The sequence below is a fragment of the Dermacentor silvarum genome, chromosome 7, assembly GCF_013339745.2.
Source record: "Dermacentor silvarum isolate Dsil-2018 chromosome 7, BIME_Dsil_1.4, whole genome shotgun sequence".
NCBI classification, from domain to species: Eukaryota; Metazoa; Arthropoda; class Arachnida; order Ixodida; family Ixodidae; genus Dermacentor; species Dermacentor silvarum.
In genome coordinates, this window is record NC_051160.1 from 164,208,767 (window position 1) to 164,232,736 (window position 23,970).

At 47.5% G+C, this 23,970-nt stretch overlaps 1 protein-coding gene across 1 annotated transcript in view; it reads left to right on the plus strand.

Annotated features, from left to right (window-relative positions):
- The first annotated feature begins 3,174 nt into the window (after nucleotides 1-3,174).
- The window catches only part of LOC119459320 (nuclear exosome regulator NRDE2), an 85,380-nt gene continuing 64,584 nt past the window's right edge, over nucleotides 3,175-23,970 (plus strand). The window contains exons 1-5 of the mRNA XM_049671660.1: nucleotides 3,175-3,196; nucleotides 3,771-3,978; nucleotides 6,698-6,794; nucleotides 11,783-12,032; nucleotides 22,473-22,742. Coding sequence (XP_049527617.1) covers nucleotides 3,175-3,196; nucleotides 3,771-3,978; nucleotides 6,698-6,794; nucleotides 11,783-12,032; nucleotides 22,473-22,742 — 847 coding nt within the window. The remainder of the gene's footprint in view (nucleotides 3,197-3,770; nucleotides 3,979-6,697; nucleotides 6,795-11,782; nucleotides 12,033-22,472; nucleotides 22,743-23,970) is intronic.

The following is a 23,970-nucleotide window of genomic DNA, read 5'->3' on the forward strand; positions in this document are numbered from 1 at the left end:
ACTATACGATGCTAAGGACGACGCCATCGTGACGCTCCGCTCTTCGTTCCGATGCCTCGCGCTTGTGCGAACGACACCGTCCACTCATCCGGTGCCTGTGTGACATTCCAAGGGATGTGCTTCGAACGAAAAACGAAAACGGTGCGGGACAATTAGGGCGCATTAGAATCGAGTAAATACGGTAATGTTTCTTTTTGGAATTTTTCGTGCCGAACCTGCATATAACAAAATCCTTTTTATAACGAAGTTTTTCGGGAATTTGTCAATTTCGTTATATCCATTTTAACTGTATTCGCTTTCGGCACGGACACCCAGTAACCAGACTTTGTCATTATAACAGATATTGCGCCACGGGGGGCATTGTAGTAAGCGGGTTATTTGACCATAGAAAAACATACAAAAGTTGAAGGGCAGCAGCTTCTCATTGTTATAATCGATATATTGTTAAAACCGGTATTCTTATAAGCGGATTCGACTGTGTGCACACACACACATTCACTCGTGTGGCCAGTATTAGTGCATATTATAATACCTACCATAGGGCCAGGAGATCGGTTTGGAATGAAGGGATCTGTTTGGTGTGCGTGCTGTGTTGCTGGTTTTAGGCCACAGCATCTCTCACAATCTCGCAATTACCTAATGGAAAAGGTGGCGCTGCAGTTTTGTTGGATGCTATTACATGGCACAGGTAGCAGTACAAGGTAGATAGATAAGTTTGGAGGACGAGAAAGAAAGGAGATGTATACAAAAATGGTGGAATGAAATGCATGTATAGCATACCTGATTAACTCAAGCAGGCTAGGCGACTATGTATTTGTCACTGCCCCGTTTCAAAGGGAATGCCAGAAAGTGGAGGGCTTTCAATTGGTGCATTTCTAGGAACGCCAGGACATGTTGAAAATGTGCCCGTTGACCAGTACGTGCAAGAACTACATTAAGCATGGTATTCTTTGCATTACATTAGCGAGGGCATTCTTTGCCTATCCCCACCTACTTTGGCCTGTCTGGTCGGGTATCTGGCCTCGAAACGATGATGGCAGAAAGAAATGAAGAAAATTTAGGAACCAAACCTGGGTTTGCAGCATGGCCAGCAAGTTACTGTCCTTGGTGCCACACTAACAATTGGCAAGGCGAAGAATATATGGGACGGTGGGACATTCGCGTAGTCTGATCATTGACATCGGTTGGCATGATGAAATGCTGGGTGCGAGGCTAGATGTATTGGTAGTTAACTTTGCTGTGACATTCGTCACAAGGGGCTCCATACAAGCCACACACAAAGGGTCACAGCAGCTATTGGTTAGTCATTCAACAGAAGAGGCATAAGACGGAAAGTGACTGTGTGGTGCGGCAGAATGTTGTCTCTATGCTGCCAAAACTGAGTCAGCCAGGGTATGCTGGCACCAGACAAAAGAACTAGAACCTACAAAGTGAAGAGTGAACTGGAAGATGAGGAAGAAGACTCCACCGATGTTTGGAAATTGAACATCATTGAAAAGTATTGTGTGTCATGTGAATGCTTTTGCATAACTTTTACAATCATTGTGGATGGGTATATATCTTCGTGGATCCTGCCGGCTGCTGTCGTGCTGAGTAGACAGCTTTGGCCACTAAATATGTACCACTGTATATGGGCCACTGGGTTTGTGCCTATTCTTGGCCAATCCCCCAGAATGGTTGTGCCATGGTGACACGAGGGTGCCTTGAATGCATTCAGACATGTGCCGTGTTTCTCTGCGCATGCACCTCTCACCGACGTTGTTCTTTCGACAAGCACAGCCTTTGTCCTCGGGATGCAGACAGCTAGCAGCTACAGCCTGTGCTCGTGTCATCCGCTACTGCTGCTACCTTGCTAATTCGAACAGGATTCACGCCATTTAGATGCCAACATTGCATTGAATATGCACATATTTTTTAATATGTAAAAAAACCTATTAAAACATAATGGTTGCCCTAAGATGTGCAGTTATATATTGAATCGGGGGTGGTACAGCTGCACCAATTGTACTGCAGTGCTACATTTGCCACTTTCTGGGCCAAGCTGTGTCAAAACTGTAAGAATTCCTTAAATTACGGCCGGGCTTCTCTAAAACATTGAGTGTGACCTCCAAAGGTTCGTGTTTAGGCCAATTTTATAGAGAAATGGCAGCTATTTAAATAAATAACTTGGGCTTTATTTACCTTGTCTTCGGGATATCGTAGTCGTCGAGTAGGGCGCTACTCCAGCCATACATTCTGCTTCACTCACGAGCGATAATGCGCGACCGTATTAGCACGCCTACTAACCTGTGCTCGTGTTTTGTAGGCAGCTTATGGGTTGTACATCTTCACACTTATCCTGCGAGCACTCTGCTGGCTCAGTCACCTGGAGTTAGAAAACGCCTTAGCTAGTAGATTTCTTGTCACAAATATTTTGGCTACTGGCTGGAACATAGAAACGCAAACACAAACGAAGGAATTGTATAAACACGGTTGTGCCGATCAAGACTGATAATACATGAAATAACTCTCACTGGAAACTGATTGGGCTGATAATGTACTACAAATGACTGTGTTGGCCGCGGTTAGTAATGCATGCGTTGGCAATGCCGATAAGGGGATTCAGTACAACGGCAAGCACGATTGGTAATTCACGAAGTGAGTGCCAAACCACATTCGTGGGGGAACACCATCCTTGTGAATTCACAAAATTATTGCTAATGGCCGAAAACGTGTTAGTTCACAAAGCGAAATGATGGTTTGAATTATTGGAAGAATGCCTGCAGCATGCAAAGCAACCATCTAGCTAAACGCAAATGGAGCAGAAGGTACGCTGTCATATTGGCGTAGCTGGCGTCACGTGGCCTCTTTCGATATGCAGTATGCAGAAATCTTGTTAGCATATGGGAGAGCTTCATCGGAGAGCCTGAGAATTACACAGGCGGAGAGAAAAAGAGAGTGAAAAAGCACTTGGTGTGCGTCGTAGAAGGCGTTTGACTCTGATTTAAGTTTGTGTTCAGGCACCATACTTCATCGATAAGCAGTAGGCGGAAGGGGGAATTTTGCTTCAAATAACCGTCTCATGCATTTATGTGTTCGAATACTCAGAGTATTTGTCAATTTAAATGCCTGGTGCCATGAGGGGACCCAAAGTGCTGTTTGAGTTATCAGTTAGCTTGAACTATGTGAGCTAGAATGATCGGGACTTCTGTGTCAGGTAAACCACTGGAAAGTGGTACACTTCAGCCTTCTGCCTTTGTGAAGTTGGATCTGTGACGGTAGTAAATAAGGTGAAAAAAAATGGCTAGAGTAAACATTGTGGTCATTTACTTCAGTAATTAAATGTTCTGTTCCTAATAAGCTGCTCCAAATCTAAAATTTCCAGCTCCAAAATTGACCTGTTTTCCTCTGTTGACCTGCCCCAAATTCAAATATCCAAAACCATAATTTTCCTGGTCCAAAAATTGCACCAATTGCTTTCCACCCCTGTTGAATGTAAAAAAGTACCCCTGGCATGTTGCTAAAGTTGAAGGAAGTACAAGAAGGTCCGTGTTCACCCTGCATCAGTGTCATATTTGTCAGATTTTTTTTTTCTTTTGATAGCTTTTTATATGTGAACAATATGTCATGCAAAATGTATTACACGAGGATGGATTTGTCATGGAGGTTTTAATTCTGCAAAATCTTTATTCGTGCTGCTGTGGCTCTGTTATAGGCCAAGCCACAGTCAAAACAAGCCACCGACAGTGGGGCCAACTATTAGCACGGTAAAGATTCTGCCTCCCACACAGGGCTCGGGGCACGGGGCAGCGAAGAGCAGCAGCCGACGACCGAATTGCTGCCCCTTCTGTGTCCGGAGGCAGCAGACAAGCACCGTTCGCTGACCGATCGACTGCGTGAAGCACCGGAGGATGAGCGCGCCTGGCTGGACTTGGCGACCTTCCAGGACGAGTACGTGGCGGCCATGGAGGAGGCCTCTGGGGTGTGCCGCACGCTTGGGTCAGTACCTAGGCTGGCAGTCATCATCATCACCATCAGTGTTGTTTGAAAGCGTATTTAACGTAGGCAAGTTGTACAGTTACATTGTAAATGCTTTTGGGACCCAACAAATTGTTAAAGGGTCCCTACCAGTTAAGAAAAAAAGAAAGCAGCTAAAATAAGGATTACGAACCATCACAGGCCCTTCATCTGTGCTCACCACGCTTTGCGCCACCCGCGTCTTCCTTCCTCTCTCGCGCCACATGGTCTTTTCCCCGACAACTACAGTCAAGCGCACGCGCAGCCTCCAAGAACTACGCCTCACCTCGTCTCACCTGGAGCTCTCGGTCCGCTTACGTCGCCACTCTCTCCTCACATTAAAAAAAAAAAAAAAAACTAAAAAAAAACCATATTACCAGAGAAAATTTTGCAGGCAAGATAATAATTGTGTAACAATTTTTTAATGACACCTAACAATATGCAACACAACCTTCAGGGGGAAGAAAAGTGAGGTTGTGTACTGTCAATGAGTAGTTGCGTAAATTTTTTTAGGAATGTATGCAGATGCTTTTAGTAGAGTTTGGTTATTATCAAGGCTATTCCACATTGTCGGCTTGTTCATGTCAACTGCAGCACGAAGGCCTCTTTAAGCTAACTCCAATTACTCATGTCTTGAAGTCAAGGGTCTGCCGAAATCTCGTCTGGTCGGGAAGAATCATGGCGAAAACAGGAAACAGATGCCGACCAAGGAGAAAGTTTTTCTTTTCTTAAGTGACGTTTCGGCCCCCACACAGTAGCCTTGTTCACAATGAAGGGCAAAACAGGAAGGGAACAAGGGTATATGCAGTTGCGTACATGACGTAAAGTGCGGGACTAGATTGGATTAAGATTTCCGTTGTTACGATCCAAAGTACCTGCCGTTGTCTGGGTATGAAGGTCCTTAAGATCCGCTTGGACTCTTCACTTAGACTCTCCCATGCGCCACGCCCGGTCGCACATAGCGAGCACACACTTTCCTATTACCGTACTTTTCGGTGTATAACTCGCACCTTTGTATAAGAACCCTCAAAACGGCAGTTTTTCTGAAAAAAAAATGTATATAAGTTGCACCGGTGTATAAGACGCACCTGTTCGCTCGGTAAGCAATTAAAAAAATTACAGTGACGTTTCACTCCGTAAACGCGGGTCGCGCGCAAGCATATGGGTGCCATATATTTCCACTCCAGGCACATTTCTGCTGTCATGGTTGCTGCGATGTTCCGTATGAAGTCCAAGGGCGATAACATCGTCCCCACGCGCCGTATGCTGTATGTGCAAGTGAAAGCGTCCGACGGTGAGCCGAATCGTGCACAAGTTGGAAAGCGGGAAGGCAGCGCGGAAGGAAGGGGGGGGGGGGGGGCGGCTTGTACTCTGCTTGCAACAGCGTAGTTTGCGCAGCGGCGCACACCGTATTTTGACAGCAATCTGCAGATGCGACGAATTCGGGGTCAGCCGACTGGCGGTCGGCCTGCCGCCGCTTGCGTTGCTGCTTCGTCCTACTCGCATGGCGCTGGGTTGATCACGAGAAGAAGGTACCCGCCACCTCAATAGCGTGCACAAAACCCATAGCAATTAAGTCAACCAGCGCGCTTCGCGTGGCAATAACATCGAATCCGAATTTGAAGGCAGCTATTCCGAAAAAAGAACGTACACAAGTTGCACCATTCTATAATACGCACTGACGAAAAATTCAGAAAAAAAACGCATCTTATACACCGGAAAGTACGGTGCATCAGAGTAAAGTCCGTAAACTGCATAAAGGTTACTGTTGCAGGGAACCAGTTGCATTTTTTTCTCTCTTGAGTCTGCGAGGGGCTTTGCGCTGGCCTTGGCAGCAAGCATGCGTTAAACATTTAGTACGCTTGTTAAACACATGTGCGAGAGTAAAAGATTCAAGTCTCTCCGAAAAACTGCAGCACAGCCGTTTGATCATGGGACTGCACATGAGAAAAATTGGGGATGCGATTATTATGCGAGTGTGTTCATTACTTGAGTATATATGGTATTTTAAAGGCATTGGGAAGGCATTTCACTTCTCCGGTGGATTTAATTTGGCTGGTGACAACAAAGAAGTTAATGAGAAAACAAAGCTGCTCAGTATGAAAGGGTGCAAAAAACAAAAATAAATTGTATATTTTCAAAAATTGTGCATTGTTCTTTGTGACTAGCAATGATATATTACGTGTTGTAACTCTTGGAAGAACTTAAAAGTAAGATTTTTATGTCGCTGCCTTTCTTTTTTCTAGTTTAAGAGCTTGCCCTGCAGCATGAAATACAGATAATTGACTTCAGTAAAGTCTAGCAGGGATCTGTGGTGCAGACCGCAAATTCACCAGTTGTAGTCCATTGGGTGGCTTGGATGGAGCCCCACTTGAGACACATAGTGCAACTTTGAGTTTAGAAATACACCAGAAGCAGTGCACTAGGTTAAAAAATAAATAAAGAATAAGATGAGACGTTAGGCAAAATAAGGACAAGAGCTCGGTGGCGTAACCCACCGCCCCGTTTCGAAGGGGACGCATCCATCCACCCAGCAGCTAGTCAACGTCACAACAGGACAAGTCGTTGATCCAAAGCCCATAGATGTCGTAGCTGGTGTCAGTGCCTGTTCAGCGTACTGTTGTAGCTTGAAATTTGCATCCTGTGCCTTGCCCTTATTTGCATCTTCCTTGCCTAAGCTGCAGTGGCACCTTCCTTGCAGCCGAGCAAAGGCAATTCGTGAGAAGAAGCTGCAGGTTCTGGAGCAGGGCCTTCTCAAGACTAAGGGCTCAGTACCTCTACACTTACAGAAGATACAGGTTAGATACACCACATAGTGGAAGCGTTTTCTGTTTTTTCGCTGTAAGAACATGTTCTTGTGAGCTTTTCATGATGCATGCATTCCTCTTTCAAACATAGAATGTTTAATGGGGTCTGCTCTCTCTCTCTATATATTGTGAGCGCATTTTGCGCATATCGTCGTCGTCATCTGTACAAACGACTCATCATCTTGTGTGAGCGCTATTTGTGCATATCGTCGTTGTCATATGCATATACGACTCATCATCATCTTTTGTCTCGTGCGGTGCTTCGTCTCTGACTCGGGCGACTGCTCGGAAATAAAGGCATCGCATCGGTCGACGTCTCACAATATATATATCTGAAACTAGGCTTTTTATGTGGTCCAAGATTTTGCTACACTTGGCTTTTAATGCTGTGAAATTGAATGGGAAATGCTTGAACCTTATGTGTAAGTGAAACGTTCTTGCTGTCCTCTGCATGGGTGTAACTTGCAAGCAATTGTCATTGCTCATCCGCTCAGTGGGAATGCCAGCCAAGCAGGCATGATGCAGTTTTACTTCAATGCACATAAGTGAAATCAATAATGCAACAGGTCACTGACCAATGTCAAAAAGTTAAACTTGACGTTTTGGGATGTGCATAGATCCCTTGTTGACAATAAGCCATTCGTTGTCAGATGCATTTAAGTATGCTTGAGCACTCGTTCCTGGGTATGAGAATACACATTTTTCAGATTGCCTTGCAGTGTTGAGGGTGTTATCTGGTTTGGTTAACCAGCGACTCCAGATTTAGTCTTGCTGACATGTTTCCTTCTGTGATGTGTCCCATTAGGCGCATGGTGCCTGTTTGGAACGTGATGTACACTGGCATTTCATTCTGCATGACTTTACCTTTGAAAAGGGCAGTGCCGGCATGGGGAATAAGGACGTATCGCACAGCGTATAGGTCTTTTCTTCAGTTGTTTCTGCAGTTGATAGATAGAGAAGCTCATTGACTACACATCAGCATCGTCACGAAATTCGTATGTCAGTGCTCCACGTCATATCATGCTTTCCCCTTCTGGCTACACATTGAGCTGAGTGAACACAGTGAAGTTCTTGCTAGCGTTGTGGGGCTCTTCCCCAACCCGTAGCGCGTGCTATCGCAGCTACGTAGGGTTCGGGTGAATAAGGCAACAAGCGAGTCAACTCAACAACGTTTATTGCTGCGGGCAATAAAACACACTTGCAGAGGGAAGTCCGCTAATAAGTAATAAAATAGGCTTGCCTCGTCGCGTGTGGTAGTCACGCAAACGAAGTCACTCACGGGTTGTAGCGGGTATACCCGTTGGGTCAGGTAGGAGTAGCGAGGTCCTCTGAGGTCAGAGAGCCCCGGGGGTCTCTCAGTTGTGCTCTTTTATACCTTTTTACCTTTCTCAAGGGGAATGTCCTCCTCGCCCATCGGATACTTTCCCTCTTCCCGTGCGGGTACGTGCGTCTCGAGAGGTGAGCGAGAACTGGGAGAGGGCAAAGTGCATCTCTCCCGTGTCCGCCCGGTTCCCGCCGCGTGCGCTACGTGCGCAAGCGACGGCGAGTGCCCGAGGAGAGAAGGTGGCGGCGTGTGCTCCCCACAGCGTTTAGCGCAAAAATGTGAGACAGGGACAGAAGGCAAGCACACACCTTGCCTTCTGTTCCTGTCTCAAGCTTTCGCTCTAAGCATTAGCAAAAATGTTGTGCCAATCAAGGCCAAAATTGTAATCATTTGAAATTTGTGGGCTTGCCATAAAAACTGAAATGGGCTTCCAGGTTGTAAGAGTGCTTTTTATATCCTGACAGGGGTTCCTGCGGGGTGGGTTGGTTCATGGTATATACAGTAAAATTAGAAGAGTACAAAAAAGGACACGGGCAAGACTGAACAACACGAGGGCTTTAATATCCCCACATTTCATTCCTTGACATGGAAGGCATTTGTTTACCAGTAGTAGCAGTACACTCTAAAAACAGTTGCACCCTTTAGGGCATATTTTTGTGACACAACAATAATCCTCATCTATCTTGTGTGCCTTTCCTTTCTTTAACGCTGCGCACCTCCAGGTCATGAACGCCATGTGTGTTATCTGCATGACGTAGCATTCTTGACAGGAAAGTAGTGAGCGCACAGTTTTGAAGAAAGGAAACGCAAGCCAGACAGATGACGATTATGCCACCTATAACGATTATGACATGTGAAAATATGCCCCGAAGGGTGTAAATGTTTTAATGTAGTAAGTACACCCTAAAAAATATTTGACTTCTTGGGGAGTTTCTTGTCCTCAAACAATAACCATCATCTATCTTGTTTGTGTTTCCGTTCTTAAAATCTCTGCGCTCCCTACTTTGTTGTCAGGAATGCTGTCAGGCTAATAACAAGCATGCCAAAATTATGAAATCAAGAATGAACTGCTTTGCTTCTTATGGCAGCCTGAGACAGTGAGAGCATGTTGTGTACCTGAAGGGGTGCAGTTGTGCAGGACTTCTTGGGGCGTTCAGTCGTATTAGAAACTTGTGTGCAGAGCGTTTTTTTGTTAGACAATCGTATGTTGTATTAGAACCAAACTTTCTGTTACTTAAACAAACAATAAAGAAAATATCAAGCTGGCCATCATTAGTAAGTTATGCCTTGTCAAGAAGGCCACTCCTGCCATGAGAGAAGGCTTGATGAGCTAGAAAAGAATGCAAAACAAGTGGCAACAGTGCTCTGAAGCTTCCGTACCTGCTTGTCGCGATTTTCATGTCCAATCAGGCCTACAAATTTTTTAGTGGTAAATATGGACTACAGTGTATTTTAAAGGGAGCCGGAAGACTCAATGTATCAAACTTGTAGTGTGCCGCAATGGCTCAAATATGAGGAAATACTTTGAAATTCGTAACGTCGCACTGACGTACCGGCACTGGGTTTCGGCGCTAAACTTTAAAGATTAGAGTATGACTTTCATTTTTTTTCTTTTTTGTAATTACTTTATTATCGCAAGATTAACAAACAAAGAGTTTTGAAGGAATAGTTTACTTGTCTGAACTCAATCAAATCAAGTTTATTTTCATTTCGTCAAGATACAGAAAGAAGGACTGTGACAAAAAGCTGTTTTTCAAAACAGCTTGACTAGTTCACAGCCTCTGATTTAGTGTTTCTATTTTGTGTCCCTTTAAGAGGGAGATGTGGGTTGAAAAACTGCGATTTTTCCTAAAAAAGTCGAATTTGCATTTCGTTGTGTTTTGTATTCCTCCAAGCCTCCTCTTTTATGTATTAAAAAATCAAAGCTGAGAATCAACTACAAATTAGTAAAAAAATGCAAAAAAGCACTCGTGGTGGCTTGTGAAAGTGCAAATTTACCGAAATTTCGCACATGCTTTATTTCACTCCGCAGCATTGCCTGCTGTTTAACTTACGCGGGGATGTAGACCTAACCCTCTTCTCCCAAAACCCATGCAACGCATTCTTGCTGAAAATACGAAAAGCAAAAAATTGTTTTCCCGCCGAAGTCTAGTGTCGCAACTTCTTTTTTTAAAACTTTCAAACGTGTTTTTCTCGTTCTTCATTTTGTAGCATTTTCAGAGTTTGTGCACTAAAATTCATGCACTTTATGTAGTCCGATCATAATGAAATTTGGCATGCTTATGCTTTAACATGTCCTCAATTCAAAGAAACAACTTTCAGAGCTTTCCACAAACATATGCGTCAGGTAATTTCAGAAGTTTCTTCGTTGATAATGATAAAACTGAAACTCAGCATTGGAATTTTTTCCTACACTAAAACACAAACGTTACACTATAATTTTTTGCTTTATTGAATTCTACAATTCATTGGGAGCAATATGAGCTATATTTTGGTGTTTTCCTGTGCTCACCGTTATCACCTAAGCTTGCACAAAAATGCATTTTTTTTACAAATGCATGGTGTGCAAAAAATTAACGAAATGAGCTATCAAAAAACTAAAACCAGATTTGAAAAGAAGAGCTCAAACTCTGTGCATGGTGAACGTTTCATTGAGCTGTCACAGATATTTAAAGAAATGTTTTTCCAAGTAGCCCTTAAGTGTTTGATTTTGATTTAGGAGCTCGGAGTCATTATGTGATGACATTCACGGATGGGACTCCTGCGCCAATTGCGCCATTTTGATACGAACGTGAGTTCCAGTGCCAAGCTGTGCCAAACACAGAAAATTGACCGAAATTGCACCACGCTGCGCCAGAACGGCTTTGGCTTCGGCAGTGGCTGCGAACAGCAAATGGATTCGTTCTCCGAATCCATTCAAAGTTCAAAGTGGCAATGCTCTTCTAACAAAAGGCAACTCCAGCCTGGAGCTTGCATTGTCAAAGCTTCGAGAGGTGGAAAAACAGATAACGCGCAAGAAAGTTATGCATCAGGGGCTTTGAAACCACCCTGGTCTGTTATGTTGAAATGGCTTTCAATAAACCGCAATAGTTCATAAGTCTGGCTTCTCCATGCGGTCTGTTGGTGAAGTGCATTTCCAGGCACTTAACCCACACTAGCGAGACATTAAAGAAAAATGTATTTATAAAAATGCCTTGTGCTACTTTTTGAAATTTCGGACTCATTATTGCAGAATGCATGTTTCTTGTAATTGCTACCATTAATTAAAAATCTTCAGGCACTATTACCAAAATTTGCATGCGCTAGACGGTTTCAGTATTAGAGTAATCTGCTTCAAAATTGAGCTTAAGACGTTGCTGAAGACAGTTGCAGTTCAGCGCTTGTGTTGGTTTATTCTGTGTTTCATCATGGTTTTGAAGTGCGCTGCTATATTTCTTGTTCCATTATTACACTAAAATACAGATTGGCCTGCTGGAAACTGCTTCAAAATGACATTATATCTGCTCCAAAATGCAATTCTATCTGCTCCAAACTGCTCCAAAATGCACTTTTGCTTGCCCCAAAAATTGCTCCAAAATGACTTTGGGCAGTCCCACCCCAGGACAGTGCAACAATTGAGTGGTCAAAATTGAAATTGCATTTGTCTGTTGTGCAGGTGCTGTTGGAATGCGGAGAGGAGGCTCGTGCAGTGAAAGCCTGGGAGGAGCTGCTCCGAGTACACCCGGGAAACTCTCGGCTCTGGCTGGAGCACGCCCGCTTTCTTCAGTCCGAGACCACGCTGTCGGGCTTCGAGGTGGCGGCAGCCACCAGAGGCTACATGCGGGCTCTGGCTTGCTTCCGCGACATGCTCGAGGGGCGCAGGGCCACACGGAGGGAGCCCCTCGAGGTGGAGGAGAACATTGTGGGTGCGTATCGACACAAATTTCGCAGGAAAGTGGACACTTGAAATGATCATTAGCGGTTAATCAACAGCAGTCTCTGGAGCGAACGTTTCGACAACGGGAATCAGGTCCGAGACATGCCGTCTCAAGAGGCTGACAATGACAAGTTCATAGCTGCCAACCTGTGAAATTTAAAATTTGCAGAAATCCTGCAAACATAATACTGAGGGGAGAGGAATACCACATATTTTTTTCTGAGGCTTACCCTGAGCACGCATGTTTTGAAGGATACATATGCTCATTATTGACAATAATTCACCCTTAGACATACGAGCAGCAACAAAATTCGAACAGCGAATACTGACAAGCAACACATTGCTTTTATATCGCAGTAACGTTTTCAGTGACTTTAGTGTTGTCAACTATGCCTGCTTCAGGAACTTGTCTCTAGAAACTTGCTTAAAGTACCCCATTTGCACCCGTTTGTGATCCGAAGACTTCCAACGGAAGACTCGGAGTCCGTTGAGCGAAACCTTTATTTTTCGTAGAATAATTTGGGTCATAAAATGAACCCAAATTCGTAAACTACGAAAAGTTCAAGGGAGTTGAAAGGCATGAGAGTCCCCTTGTAAGACATGTTCTGTTTGACCACTGCTTGTCATTCTAGGAGTGTTTGCGTGTCGAGTCGTGGTTGGAGGATGGAAGCCTAGAAGTAAACAGCAGCCTAAAGACACAGCCACACTTGAGGAAAACTTTGGCGCACCTGTGTTTTATTGCTGGCATGCTGTAGGGAACAGAACGCAGGTACAGCAGTGCAGCCACACAGACTGGTGGTTAGTTGCTGCGGCATTCAGGCGACAGCATAACTCTCAAGCTGTACGTGCGGATCGAAGATTCTGTGCGCTTTTTCCTTTGTCTGCTGACACATAGGCTTTGTACATTTTTGGGCCTTTGTTCTTAATACGAGTCACATCAGGTGTGATGACGACCTCTTTGACACTCTGACCATAATCATGCTGGTGTGCTTCCTGCTGTCGCGACATCAGCGCATTCAAGTGACAGAGAGGAGGACGTACTCAGTGAGACCATGCCAGCGCTATCAGAACATTGCATGCCATAGACGAAGGCTACTTAAGAGAGTGAGTGATTACAGTCACCTCAACGTGGCAGGTGTGTGTTGTGTGCAATACAGCAGTAAATTGCGTTATTCACTCCTCGTGTCTAGCTTCCTGTGCATGCTGCCAAGCATGTTCAACGCACATGCGGCATTCCACCTCCAGGAACTGTTGGCTCTGCACGCTTCATTCCCTTCTCCTGGTAGAAGATCAGACTTTCCTGTTGTACCTCGCAAAGCCTTGTTTTTAACTGGGCAAGGTGGCATTTCTTTTAATAAACAGTAGCTCTTACTCATTCCATTCATACCGTGTCAATATAGGCACTTCTGTCTTACCCATTTCATAAGCAGTTAAGCCTCGATATAACAAAATTGATAAAATCAGCACTTTCCTTCGTTTTATGCAAGTAGGTTACCGACAGGATTTCCTTCCACAGAAGGGGCCGTGAACATTTCCAGATTGTTAGGCAGTCGGTAAAAACTTACCGTATTTACTCGATTGTAACGCGACTTTTTATTCCTGATTTTTGCTACCTGAAGTCGACCCTCGCGTTACAATCGAATACCGAAATTCAAGTTGTCTAAAAAATGCAATGATGCACCCAGTTCTAATCAACGAGTGAAATGTGCGAGTGAAAGCGTGCGAGGGACGTGCACTTTCATGTTGAGTGAACGCACAGCGGAGAGCAAACGCAAAGTATTCCATCGTGCGAAAGGCCTAGGGGGATGGGAATGAGGGAGCGGAGGCGACGTTTAGCTGCGGCACCAAATGAGTATCTTGCGACCGGGCACAAGGGAAACTGGCGACTCAATCTCCCACGCGAAAGGAGGAAAGCCGGAAGGCAGCGCGGGAGAGAGGGGGCGCAGCTTCTACTCTGCCACTACTACGGCTTCTACTGTACCACTTGTACTTTGTGCGGCTGCGGTCTGTCGCGCGCACCTTATCTGGAAAGCGATCTCCACACGGCTCTTACCTTTGTACGCACTGTGCTTTCGCCGCTCAGTTTCCGTTCAAGCGATGGACTACACGAACCTTCGCTCGCTGCTGCTGGCGTGCTTGCCCACGCTAGCATTTTGACAGCGGTTGTTCGCTGTCATTGAGTGGGATCTATTCATGTTTGCTTGTGCGTGCTGACACCAGGCTTGTTAATTCAGTTAGTAGGCGAATGTGTCCAAGTTTATACAGCCGATAAAACTACTGTCCTTACTCTGTATAGCTCTGTACTAATTTGCTATCGCCATTGATGCTTTGCCTTTCGGGCGAAACTGCGACTTTTTCATGCATCCGGTGGTCTCGCGTTATTTTAGCGGTTTTCTCCTTCTTTTTTTTTTTTTTTTTTGCTGGGACGCAACAAAAAGTCACCCCTCGCGTTACTTTCGCGGTTTTATGTGTTCTAGATGGACGGAATGAAAAGTCACCTCTCGCATTACAATTGCGGTCGCGTTACGATCGAGCTAGTACGGTAATTTCAATGACAAAAATAAAATTCATTTTGTTGAATTTGAGAGTGGCCAACCAAAGGTACAGTTTCATACCGTGTCGACAATATCTCTACATCGGCAATATGAAGCGAAACATGTGAAACTTTCATGTCCACTCCCCCACTAGGCTGATACTGTCACCTACAGTGGGACGACAGCGAACCGATTTCCACAGTTTGACCAATGCATCATCAAAACCTGCCGGACACCGCTAAGAAAGCCTCTCTTTAATGTCGCATGACATCGAGGCGACCTGTGACAACGTGCTGTTCACTGCTGCCATGTTTGCCGTAAATTCGAGACATTGAACCCGTGTGTCATGTCGGAGAAATGAAACAAGATCTGGTATGGCGCTTAAAATTTCAGTAGCCGTTATGCATTGTTTCTAAAAGTTCAATATTTTGTAAATATTGTTACGCACCAGGCCACTCTGTTACCTCTCGAAGCACCCTCACGTATTTCGTGCCGCTTACGTAATCACTTGTGACGCACAAGCGCCGGGGCAAGCGAGCCCAAGACGCGCGATGAGGAGCCACGGTTCTCGGAGGCCAAGTGCGGGATCAACAGTAGTTGACGGAGCAGATTAGAGGTGGCGCGAGTGCGGGGAAGACAGCGGCGAGAGTGAGTGTGTGTGGGGGACAGTGTGGTGAATGGGGGAACGTGAGTGGTGCGGTGCGTTGGGTTGGAGTGGATAATAAAGGATAAGTTCGGGACGAACGTGTGGCGTGTCGTCGATCGTGACAAGTGGGGGCTCATCCGGGATCGACGTGGACATGGAGGCAGTGAATGTTCCCGAAGAATTAGTACAGCATATGCTGGGACAGACGAACGGATCGGCCATGGAACGTGAGCAAGTTGCGGCAGCAGTGCGACAAAGACTCATGGCGGCCGAGGCCTTACCTCCGAGAACCACGACCACGGCGGCGGCGGTTCAACAGGCGAGCGAATGCGCTCCGCGCTCCACGGGAGGTCAGCCTCAAAAGTATAAGGGATTCAATGACCCGCAGTCCCCCGAGGAATTTTTAGACCGGCTGGAGACCTTTTGTTTGGTCAGCGGTGTCGCCGCCGACAAAAGGCTTACCTACTTTGTGCCCGCTGCGCTGGAAGGAAGTGCGAAGTTGTGGTGGCGATTCGTGAGCGCGTTTGCATCGTGGGAGGAGTTCACTGCCGCATTTATTGCGGAGTTCTCCTCCATTGACGCGAAGCGCCGCTTGAAGCAAGAGCTGGAGCTGCGGACGCAACATCCGCAAGAAAATTTAAAAGAATTTATTTATACAATCGCGGCCTACTACGACCGGATTGGCGGCGAAGTTCCCGAGTCAGAAAAAGTTGACCGCGTGCTGCGGCAGATGCACCCGCAGCTCCAGGATTTGGTGGAAGGAAGGCAGTTCTCCAGTCTCGCGGAGTTGGCGAAGGCCGCTGACGGCCTCATGGAGCGTTTCTGGAGGCGCCTGCAGTACAAGCCACCACCACCACCGACTGACCAAGTCGCGAGGGACTTGGCCTTCCAGTCGACTATAAATGTGGCCGACCTGTCGGGAACACAACCCGGAGGGTTGATCACAGCGGCTGCCGCGCCGTTCCAGTATCCGCCAGCGGCATCCCCCTGGCCGTTGCACCCCGCGGCGATGCAGCCCTCCTACCACCGAGACCAATTGCGCGGGTTGGCTGCATTCACCACAAGGACGCCACATTTCTCAGCGCCGTCACAGCCGCAACGGTACCAACCGCTTGACCCCGGAGGATTTACCTGCCATCGCTGTGGAGGCGTCGGCCACATAGCTCGCGAGTGCCCTACAGGTCGACGTGGCGTCCCGCCCCGCTGCTACCAATGCAACGGGATTGGGCATATCCGCTCTCAGTGTGCGGGAAACAGGAGACGGTAGGTGCTACACCGGCAAGCACCTACGAGACTGCGCTGCAAGCAGCGGCCTTGGCCGGCAACAAGGAGCCTCTCCTGGAAGTGCGGATTGGGAGGACGACGTTCCAAGCCCTACTGGACATAGGCTCGAGTGTGAGCTTGCTTGGAGCACCGGCGGCAAAGGTAGCGGTCGAGGCAGGCGCCAAACCCAAGACACAGGAACAAGCACTCCGCCTGGCAACAGGTTGGTCTCAATCAACGACTTCCCTCAAGTGCAAAATACAGTGGGCCACAAGCAGCCGCAGTCAACACTTCCTGTGTGTGCCAGACTTGTGTCGGGACATTGTGCTGGGCAGAGATTTTTTGACAGCAACAGGCATCTCTCTACATGTATCGCTGGGTGGATGGACTATTGGAACCGATCCACAGTGCATGGTGCCATTTGCTAAGCGCGAAAGGGACCCAGCAGCAGCACTGGCAATAGAAAATGCAGAGTCATACCACTTGCACAACCTCTTTGAGGAAGTGCTGGTGGTTCCGGACATAGAGAACATGCACCTGACTACCACTAAGGAGCTACAGCCAAGCATGAGTGAAGTTCTGTATGACTTTAGCCATATATGTTCTACAATTCCAGGATGTACCACCCTGGCTCAGCACCGCATTGACACAAGGGATAGTGCGCCCGTGAGATGCAAGCTACGTCCAGTGAACGTGAAGAAACAAAAGATCATCGAGGGCTGTGTGGATGACCTCCTCGAACAGGGCCTTATAAGACGGAGCACCAGCCCTTGGACTAGCGCCCCAGTGCTCGTTGCAAAGAAATCTGGAGGCTACCGGCTCGCTGTAGATTACCGGCCATTAAATGCACGCACCCGAGTACCTGCCTACCCAATGCCTCGAACAGACTGGCTGCTAGCGCAATTGGGCCGAGCAATGTGGTTTTCAAGCTTTGATCTCTCTCAAGGGTTTTTTCAAATTCCTGTTTGCGAAGCTGACATAGCCAAAACTGCCTTCATTTGCCATCAAGGTACTTTTGAGTTTACAAGGATGCCCTTCGGGGTGGCAGGCGGCCCAGCAACTTTTCAAACCCTGATGGACCGGGTGCTGCAGGGAATCAATCACCACTTCGCTATGGCGTTTTTAGACGACGTTCTTGTCTACTCGGAGACACTGGAAAACCATGTTGAGCATGTAAGGGAAGTGCTGCAACGCATTGAGGCTGCTGGCCTTACAATTAATCCAGATAAAATACAGGTCTGCTGCCAATCCCTTAAGTTTTTAGACCACATCATCTCCCCTGGGCAGTGCAGACCAGACGAGGAGAAGGTGCGTGCGGTGCTGTATTACCCAAGACCCAGCACAGTTAAGCAGTTGCAGGCCTTCCTGGGACTAGCCGGCTATTATAGAAGCTTCATCCCTCACTTCTCACTGACGGCACATCCACTGACCAACCTTTTGAAGAAGAACGAGCCATGGCAGTGGCAGGAGTGCCAAGAACAGGCTTTCACTGCACTCAAGCAGGCCTTAGCTCAGGATGCTGTTACAAGCCTCCCAGATCTAAATCGACCCTTTGTGGTAGAGACAGATGCAAGTGGCATTGGGATTGCAGCTGTGCTACTGCAGGCTGGCCCTGAGGGACTGCGGCCTGTATCCTTCATTAGCAGAGTCCTTACAACAGCGGAGAGACATTATACTGTCCAGGAGTGGGAATGCCTGGCAGTAGTCTGGGCAGTGGACAAGTTCAGGGCATATCTTGAATTTACAGAGTTTGAGATACACTGTGATCACTCCTCTCTGGCATGGATGTTTAATACCGACCAAGCTTCACCCAGGGTCAAGCGTTGGGTTCGTCGGCTGCAGGGCTTCAACTGCTGAATCAAGCACAGACGAGGGCTGGCAAACATACCCGCTGATGCCTTGAGTAGAGCCCCTCTCCAGTGTGAAGACAGCCCAAATGACAACCTGCATGAGACTCTGTTCCCCATTGCTGCCCCAGAACCTGAAGGCAAAATTACATTTGATGAAGTAGCTGTTGCCTCGGAGAATGACTCTTCGCTATTGAATGACACACTACAGCTTGTACAAGAACAGGCTCGTGATGACCGCCTCTTAAAGCTGAAGGCAGTGGTCCAAGGGACTCAGCTTCCAAGCTCAGACCCTGATCATCGCCTTTTTCGCGATCTGGCAGAAACAACGGAACTGCAGCCAAGCGGACTACTGGTTCAGCAAAGAGGCAACAAGAAGGTAGCGTGGCTACCTAATCACTTGCGTCAGCTGGCGTTGAAGATGGCCCATGACCATCCCACTGCGGGCCATGCTGGATTTTTCAAAACTCTGAGGCGTGTTGCAGCACGATTCGTCTGGCTGGACATGCGGGCTGACATATCAAAGTATGTACAATGCTGTACTGTCTGTCAGCGCACAAAAGCTCGGCGCAAGAAACCAGAGGGCCTCATGAGCAGTCAGTGGGCAACATCACCCATGGAAGAACTCAGTGTCGACATTATCGGGCCCTTGCCATCTACACCTCGGGGCCACAAATACTTGCTGGTAGTTATTGATAAATTTACCAAGTTCCCAGAGCTTTTCCCTCTACGAGCAGCAACAAGTGCAAAAATACTGGAGTGCATGGTGCAAGTCTTCTGCCGCCATGGCACACCTGTGGCCATCACCAGCGACAATGGCAAGCCCTTTGTTAGCACACTATGGCGCAACCTCTTGAAACACTGGGGCATCAAAGATCGCCACACGGTGCCTTACCGGCCGGCCGGCCAAATGGTAGAGCGTCACAATGGCACAATTAAGCAATGTCTACGGGCATACTGCTCCAACCACAAAGACTGGGACCGGCATATACCTGAGATCAGCCTTGCCATGCGTACTGCCGAGAGCGTTGTCACCGGATATACTCCAGCATTGTTGTGTTACGGCCGCGAGTTGCGCACCCCATGGGAACCTGCAAGTGATAAGGAAGACACGGAGCCTCCGAAAGCAGCACACCATGCACTTGCTACAGAACTTCAGCGGTGCCTTGGAGAGGCCCTCCAATATGCTCGGACACATCAGGCAGTTGCTTGGAAGGTGCAAAAATCCTGTTACGACCGTCATCGGCAGCCAACGACCATCAAAGAGGGTGACCTTGTGCTCCTGGATTCTCACCTTGAGTGATGCGGCCAAGGGCGTTTCGGCAAAATTGGCACCGCGGCGAAGTGGACCTTATTGTGTACTCAAACGATTAGGCGACAATGACTTTGTTTTGAGCGATCCTACTAGACTCCTGCCCACGCGGATCAGTTGATGCTCTACCATGAGCCATTGCTTCTCCCTACCAGCACGGCTTCACAATTCGAGGGGGGGGGAGAGTTGTGACGCACAAGGGCCAGGGCAAGCGAGCCCAAGACGTGCGATGAGGAGCCACAGTTCTCGGAGGCCAAGTGCGGGATCAACAGTAGTTGACGGAGCGGATTAGAGGTGGCGCGAGTGCGGGGAAGACAGCGGCGAGAGTGAGTGTGTGCGGGGGACAGTGTGGTGAATGGGGGAACGTGAGTGGTGCGGTGCGTTGGGTCGGCGTGGATAATAAAGGATAAGTTCGGGACGAACGTGTGGCGTGTCGTCGATCGTGACACACTACAGCATCAAGCGCATACATGGAAGAACACAAGCCTTCAATTCATCTGCCCTTCCACATACCATCATTCTTTAGAATGATCTTTCCAATGTTATTGCATCCTTCTGCAACCATCAACCATTCCGTGACCAGCTGTGTGAATACTTTCAAGCGACATCATGATTTCAATAATCCTTGTCTTGTGTTGTATCATATTGTAAGCAACAGTTCAAACAACAGCTTCTAAGAAAACTGGTTTATTCAGGGCGAACCTGTACCCGTTATGATGCGGCGGGCGTCTTTTCGTTCTCGGTATGCTGGCGGCAATATTGTGCTTTTTTTGCTATTTTGTTATTTTTTGCTTTTTGTTCGTTTACAATAATTGTCATGTCTGTTGTAAGGAGCTGCTCTTTCTTTCTGTAGTTCTTTATTTGACATTTGTGCTGCATTATTATACTTCTTAGACGATAGTATTGTGTACAGACGATAGTATTGTGTACCTTGCACTTTTGTCTGTTTTTTCTTTTTAGTCCTAGCCCTGTGCAATACTTTCCCTTTTTCTTTTTACCCTGTATATTCTGCACTTCCTTATAGTCCTCCTTATTCAATGCCCTTTGAGCCCTGTAAGGCATTTTACATAAATAAATTGATTCTCTGAGTTCATATGTTTTAGAAATAAACGCGAGGAAAACATGCTAACCAGGAAAACTTGCGATGTGAAGTCACTAAAAGAATTGGCTGACTCAACTGTAGTTGACATCGACGTAATGCGAAGCGTTGTGGCAGGAGACGCCAACGCCGAGCTGGCGGGACCCGAGCGGCCCAAGACACGCGCTGTTGTTTTTGCAACTTTGACAAGGTTATGCTCGCGCTCCTCGAATTCCACTTGCGTCAGCAGCTTCATAGAGCAGGGCATTTTCGCGGTATGTTTTGACGTGCCGACTCGGAATGAAATGTTGCGGCATGAGATGCCAATGCGCGTCGAGCTGGTGGAGCCCGAGCAACCTGAGACTCGCGTCGTTTTCCTGTTGCGCATTGTTTTGAGGTGGCAACGGGAAACCAAAATGAGATAGGTGACGCCGAAATACAATGCTTACGATGCTATCAGAGTGAAACACAGAGTCCACTTAATGCTGCCTGCAGCAGGGAACAGCGGTGCATTTAGGTTATCGCCTATTAAAAGTGTGCAGTGCACTTCCAATGGCACTGCACCCCACGTGCTGTAAAACAGTTAGGTGAAGATGTTTATCGCTATGGTGTTGTCAATGATAGCTGTGAATGCAGCGTGTGACGCCCTGGGAAGAGAGTTTGTGGTGCCGGGATAGGAAACTAAATGTGGACCGGCGGTGAAGCTGCCACGGTGAGCGGCTACTGTTCTCGATTGCAAGCGGTCCTTGCGTCTTTTCATGGAATCTAGTGGATAGAACCTGCATGATACAATCACAGTTCAGCAGTGTACTTAACGTTGGTGCCGAAAGATCCTGTTCTCTGGGAACGTATGAACGGGTAAATAAGAAGCATATTGGGCCATATTACAGCGTAATCTGTTATGGGCTCATTCCAATAGCCGTTTCGGGTCGCGATGATGCTGCCGCTGCTGGCGTCCGCCGTGTAACCGCTATTGCCGGAAACGCGAAAAAGTAACCGCTTCCCGCCGGGATCGAACCCGCGCCCGCTGTGTGGGAGCCGGATACTCTACCACTGAACCACGCGAGCGCTTGCTATCAGGCCGCGGAAAATACCCTATAAATACCCTGTAAGGCAAACACATGGGGAGACGACTCGAGCTTCTGCCAGTATGGTGGTGCCATCTAGGTAGGATGCTTGCAAACGCAATGTCCGGAGGCGCAGATGACGATATGCGATTCAGACGAGGCGCGCAATCAGTGCGCTCCCGAGCTGCCGAGCCTCCGCGAGTATGGTGGCACCATCTAGTTAAGGTGCCTGCAAACGTGGCGCGCCCGACATGTAAGTTGCAGTTGTAAGGCTTGATCGGGCTCAGCAGACTGCTGTGCAAAGAGCATTACAAGCCGCAGCTCGCTGTCGACGCCGGGCGGACAGTTTGTATCGTTTTCGTCAAAACGAGGCAAACAGACTGCCACGAAGACCCTGTTGTGCGTGGTGCCCAAATCGGAGCTACTCTTGAGCCGCTCCACCAGCTTACGCTGTAACTGTGCTGCGTGTGCTGCGCTGGCCTGTGACTTTTTTTTTTTTGTCTTACTGATTGCGAACGTTGGCGTCGGAAAATCGTATGTAACGGGAGCACATCAATGAGGTTTTACTGTGGTGGCTGATAGCATTTGTCATATTGTATGGCGTTCTTATAATTAGATTGCACAGAATGGCATTTCGTGTGATGGTTCAGAAGAGCGCCTATTACGTTTCCCTGGTTCACAGAGGTGTCGCGCCAGTATGGAGTGTTTCTCTGCCAGGCTGGCCTGTGGGAGCGGGCAGTGGCCACGTTCCAGGCACTGGCCGAGCTGAGCCTGCGCTGTCCACCACAGCTGAGCGAGGCCCCCCTCAACGAGGCCCTGGCCCTTCTCGAGCCCTTCTGGGACAGCGGCGCCCCACGGTTTGGTGACCGGGGCGCCCTCGGCTGGGCCCACCTCATGCAGCTGGGTGGCCAGGCGGCCCTGGAGGCAGCCACAGCACAGCAGGGAACGCAAGGTACACCGCTGTGGAATTAACGGGAAGACGAAAACTTAAAGAGATCAACTGCAGTGTTTGAACGAGGGATGTCTCTTGAGCCAACATTTCGACAAGGGGATTTGTTTTTCTCACGAAAATGACAAGCAGTTGTTGCCTCATTGAAGACAAATCCCCTTGCATTAGGTGGACGAAGACTAAGGGCTCATTCGCACCGGCGATTGACAGAGATTGTGCGACCTACTGCAACTGGCGACCAAGGAGTGAGTCACGGCAACCGAGGTTCACACCAGCAAGCGCGACGGGCAGCACAGTGAAATTTTGTGCAATTGATGCTGTTCACGTCTACACGCATCATCACCACGTAAAATAAGCATCAGCTTATTTTACAAACGTCCTCCTGTTCCTTTGCCGCTGATTGGTTCAGTAGGTTTGCAAGTGCAGTTGTACAATACAAAAAATCGAGCAGCGAGCAACCGACCCAAAAAAATTGCTTTTCAACCAAAGTGACCATTTGCAGCTATTTGTGGCCAACTTGGCCACAGAACTTTTGCAAGTCACCAGTGTGAATGAGCCCTAAGAGAAAGAACACAGGATGAGCACTGTCTATCAACTGAAGGTTTATTCAGAAAAACATAATATATGACAGCCTTGGCATAATATATGATGGCCTTGGTACAAATAAAAAAATTCCTGAAGGGCACAGGAAGAACAAAATCGTGAGCCATCAGTAAAGCCTATTTTGTCTTTTGATAACAGTACCAGACTTCTGGCTGATGCACATGCTCTTATGTTTGACTATGCGAAAGAGCTATTTCAAGCACACGCTAATCACAATGTCTCCCAATTATGTGCATGCTGTGTTGCAAGTAGTTGAACCCTCCCCCCCAAAATAGAATCGCATCGTGGAAGCATAGCTCAGAAGCAATATGTCAGAACCAATGCATAATATCTGTTGCATTTGCTTCAGTTTACATGCCAGTATGATTAAAAGTGACCGGGAAGCCCTCCATTTTAGCGATTGCAACGTATTCCATCACCAGACAACTATTTCATAGTTGCCAATTTCAAATGCTCACGAATGTATTTACTAATGTCCCTGCCTGTACAGCACTGACAACTGCACTAACAATGCTGCCCTTTCTAGAATGACAGCAAGGTCGTTTGGATTTACAAATGAGTTAGCATGGTTCAGGCACAAGTGTAGACGATGCATGGATGATACGTTGCAGAGTAGGTGGTCAATCCG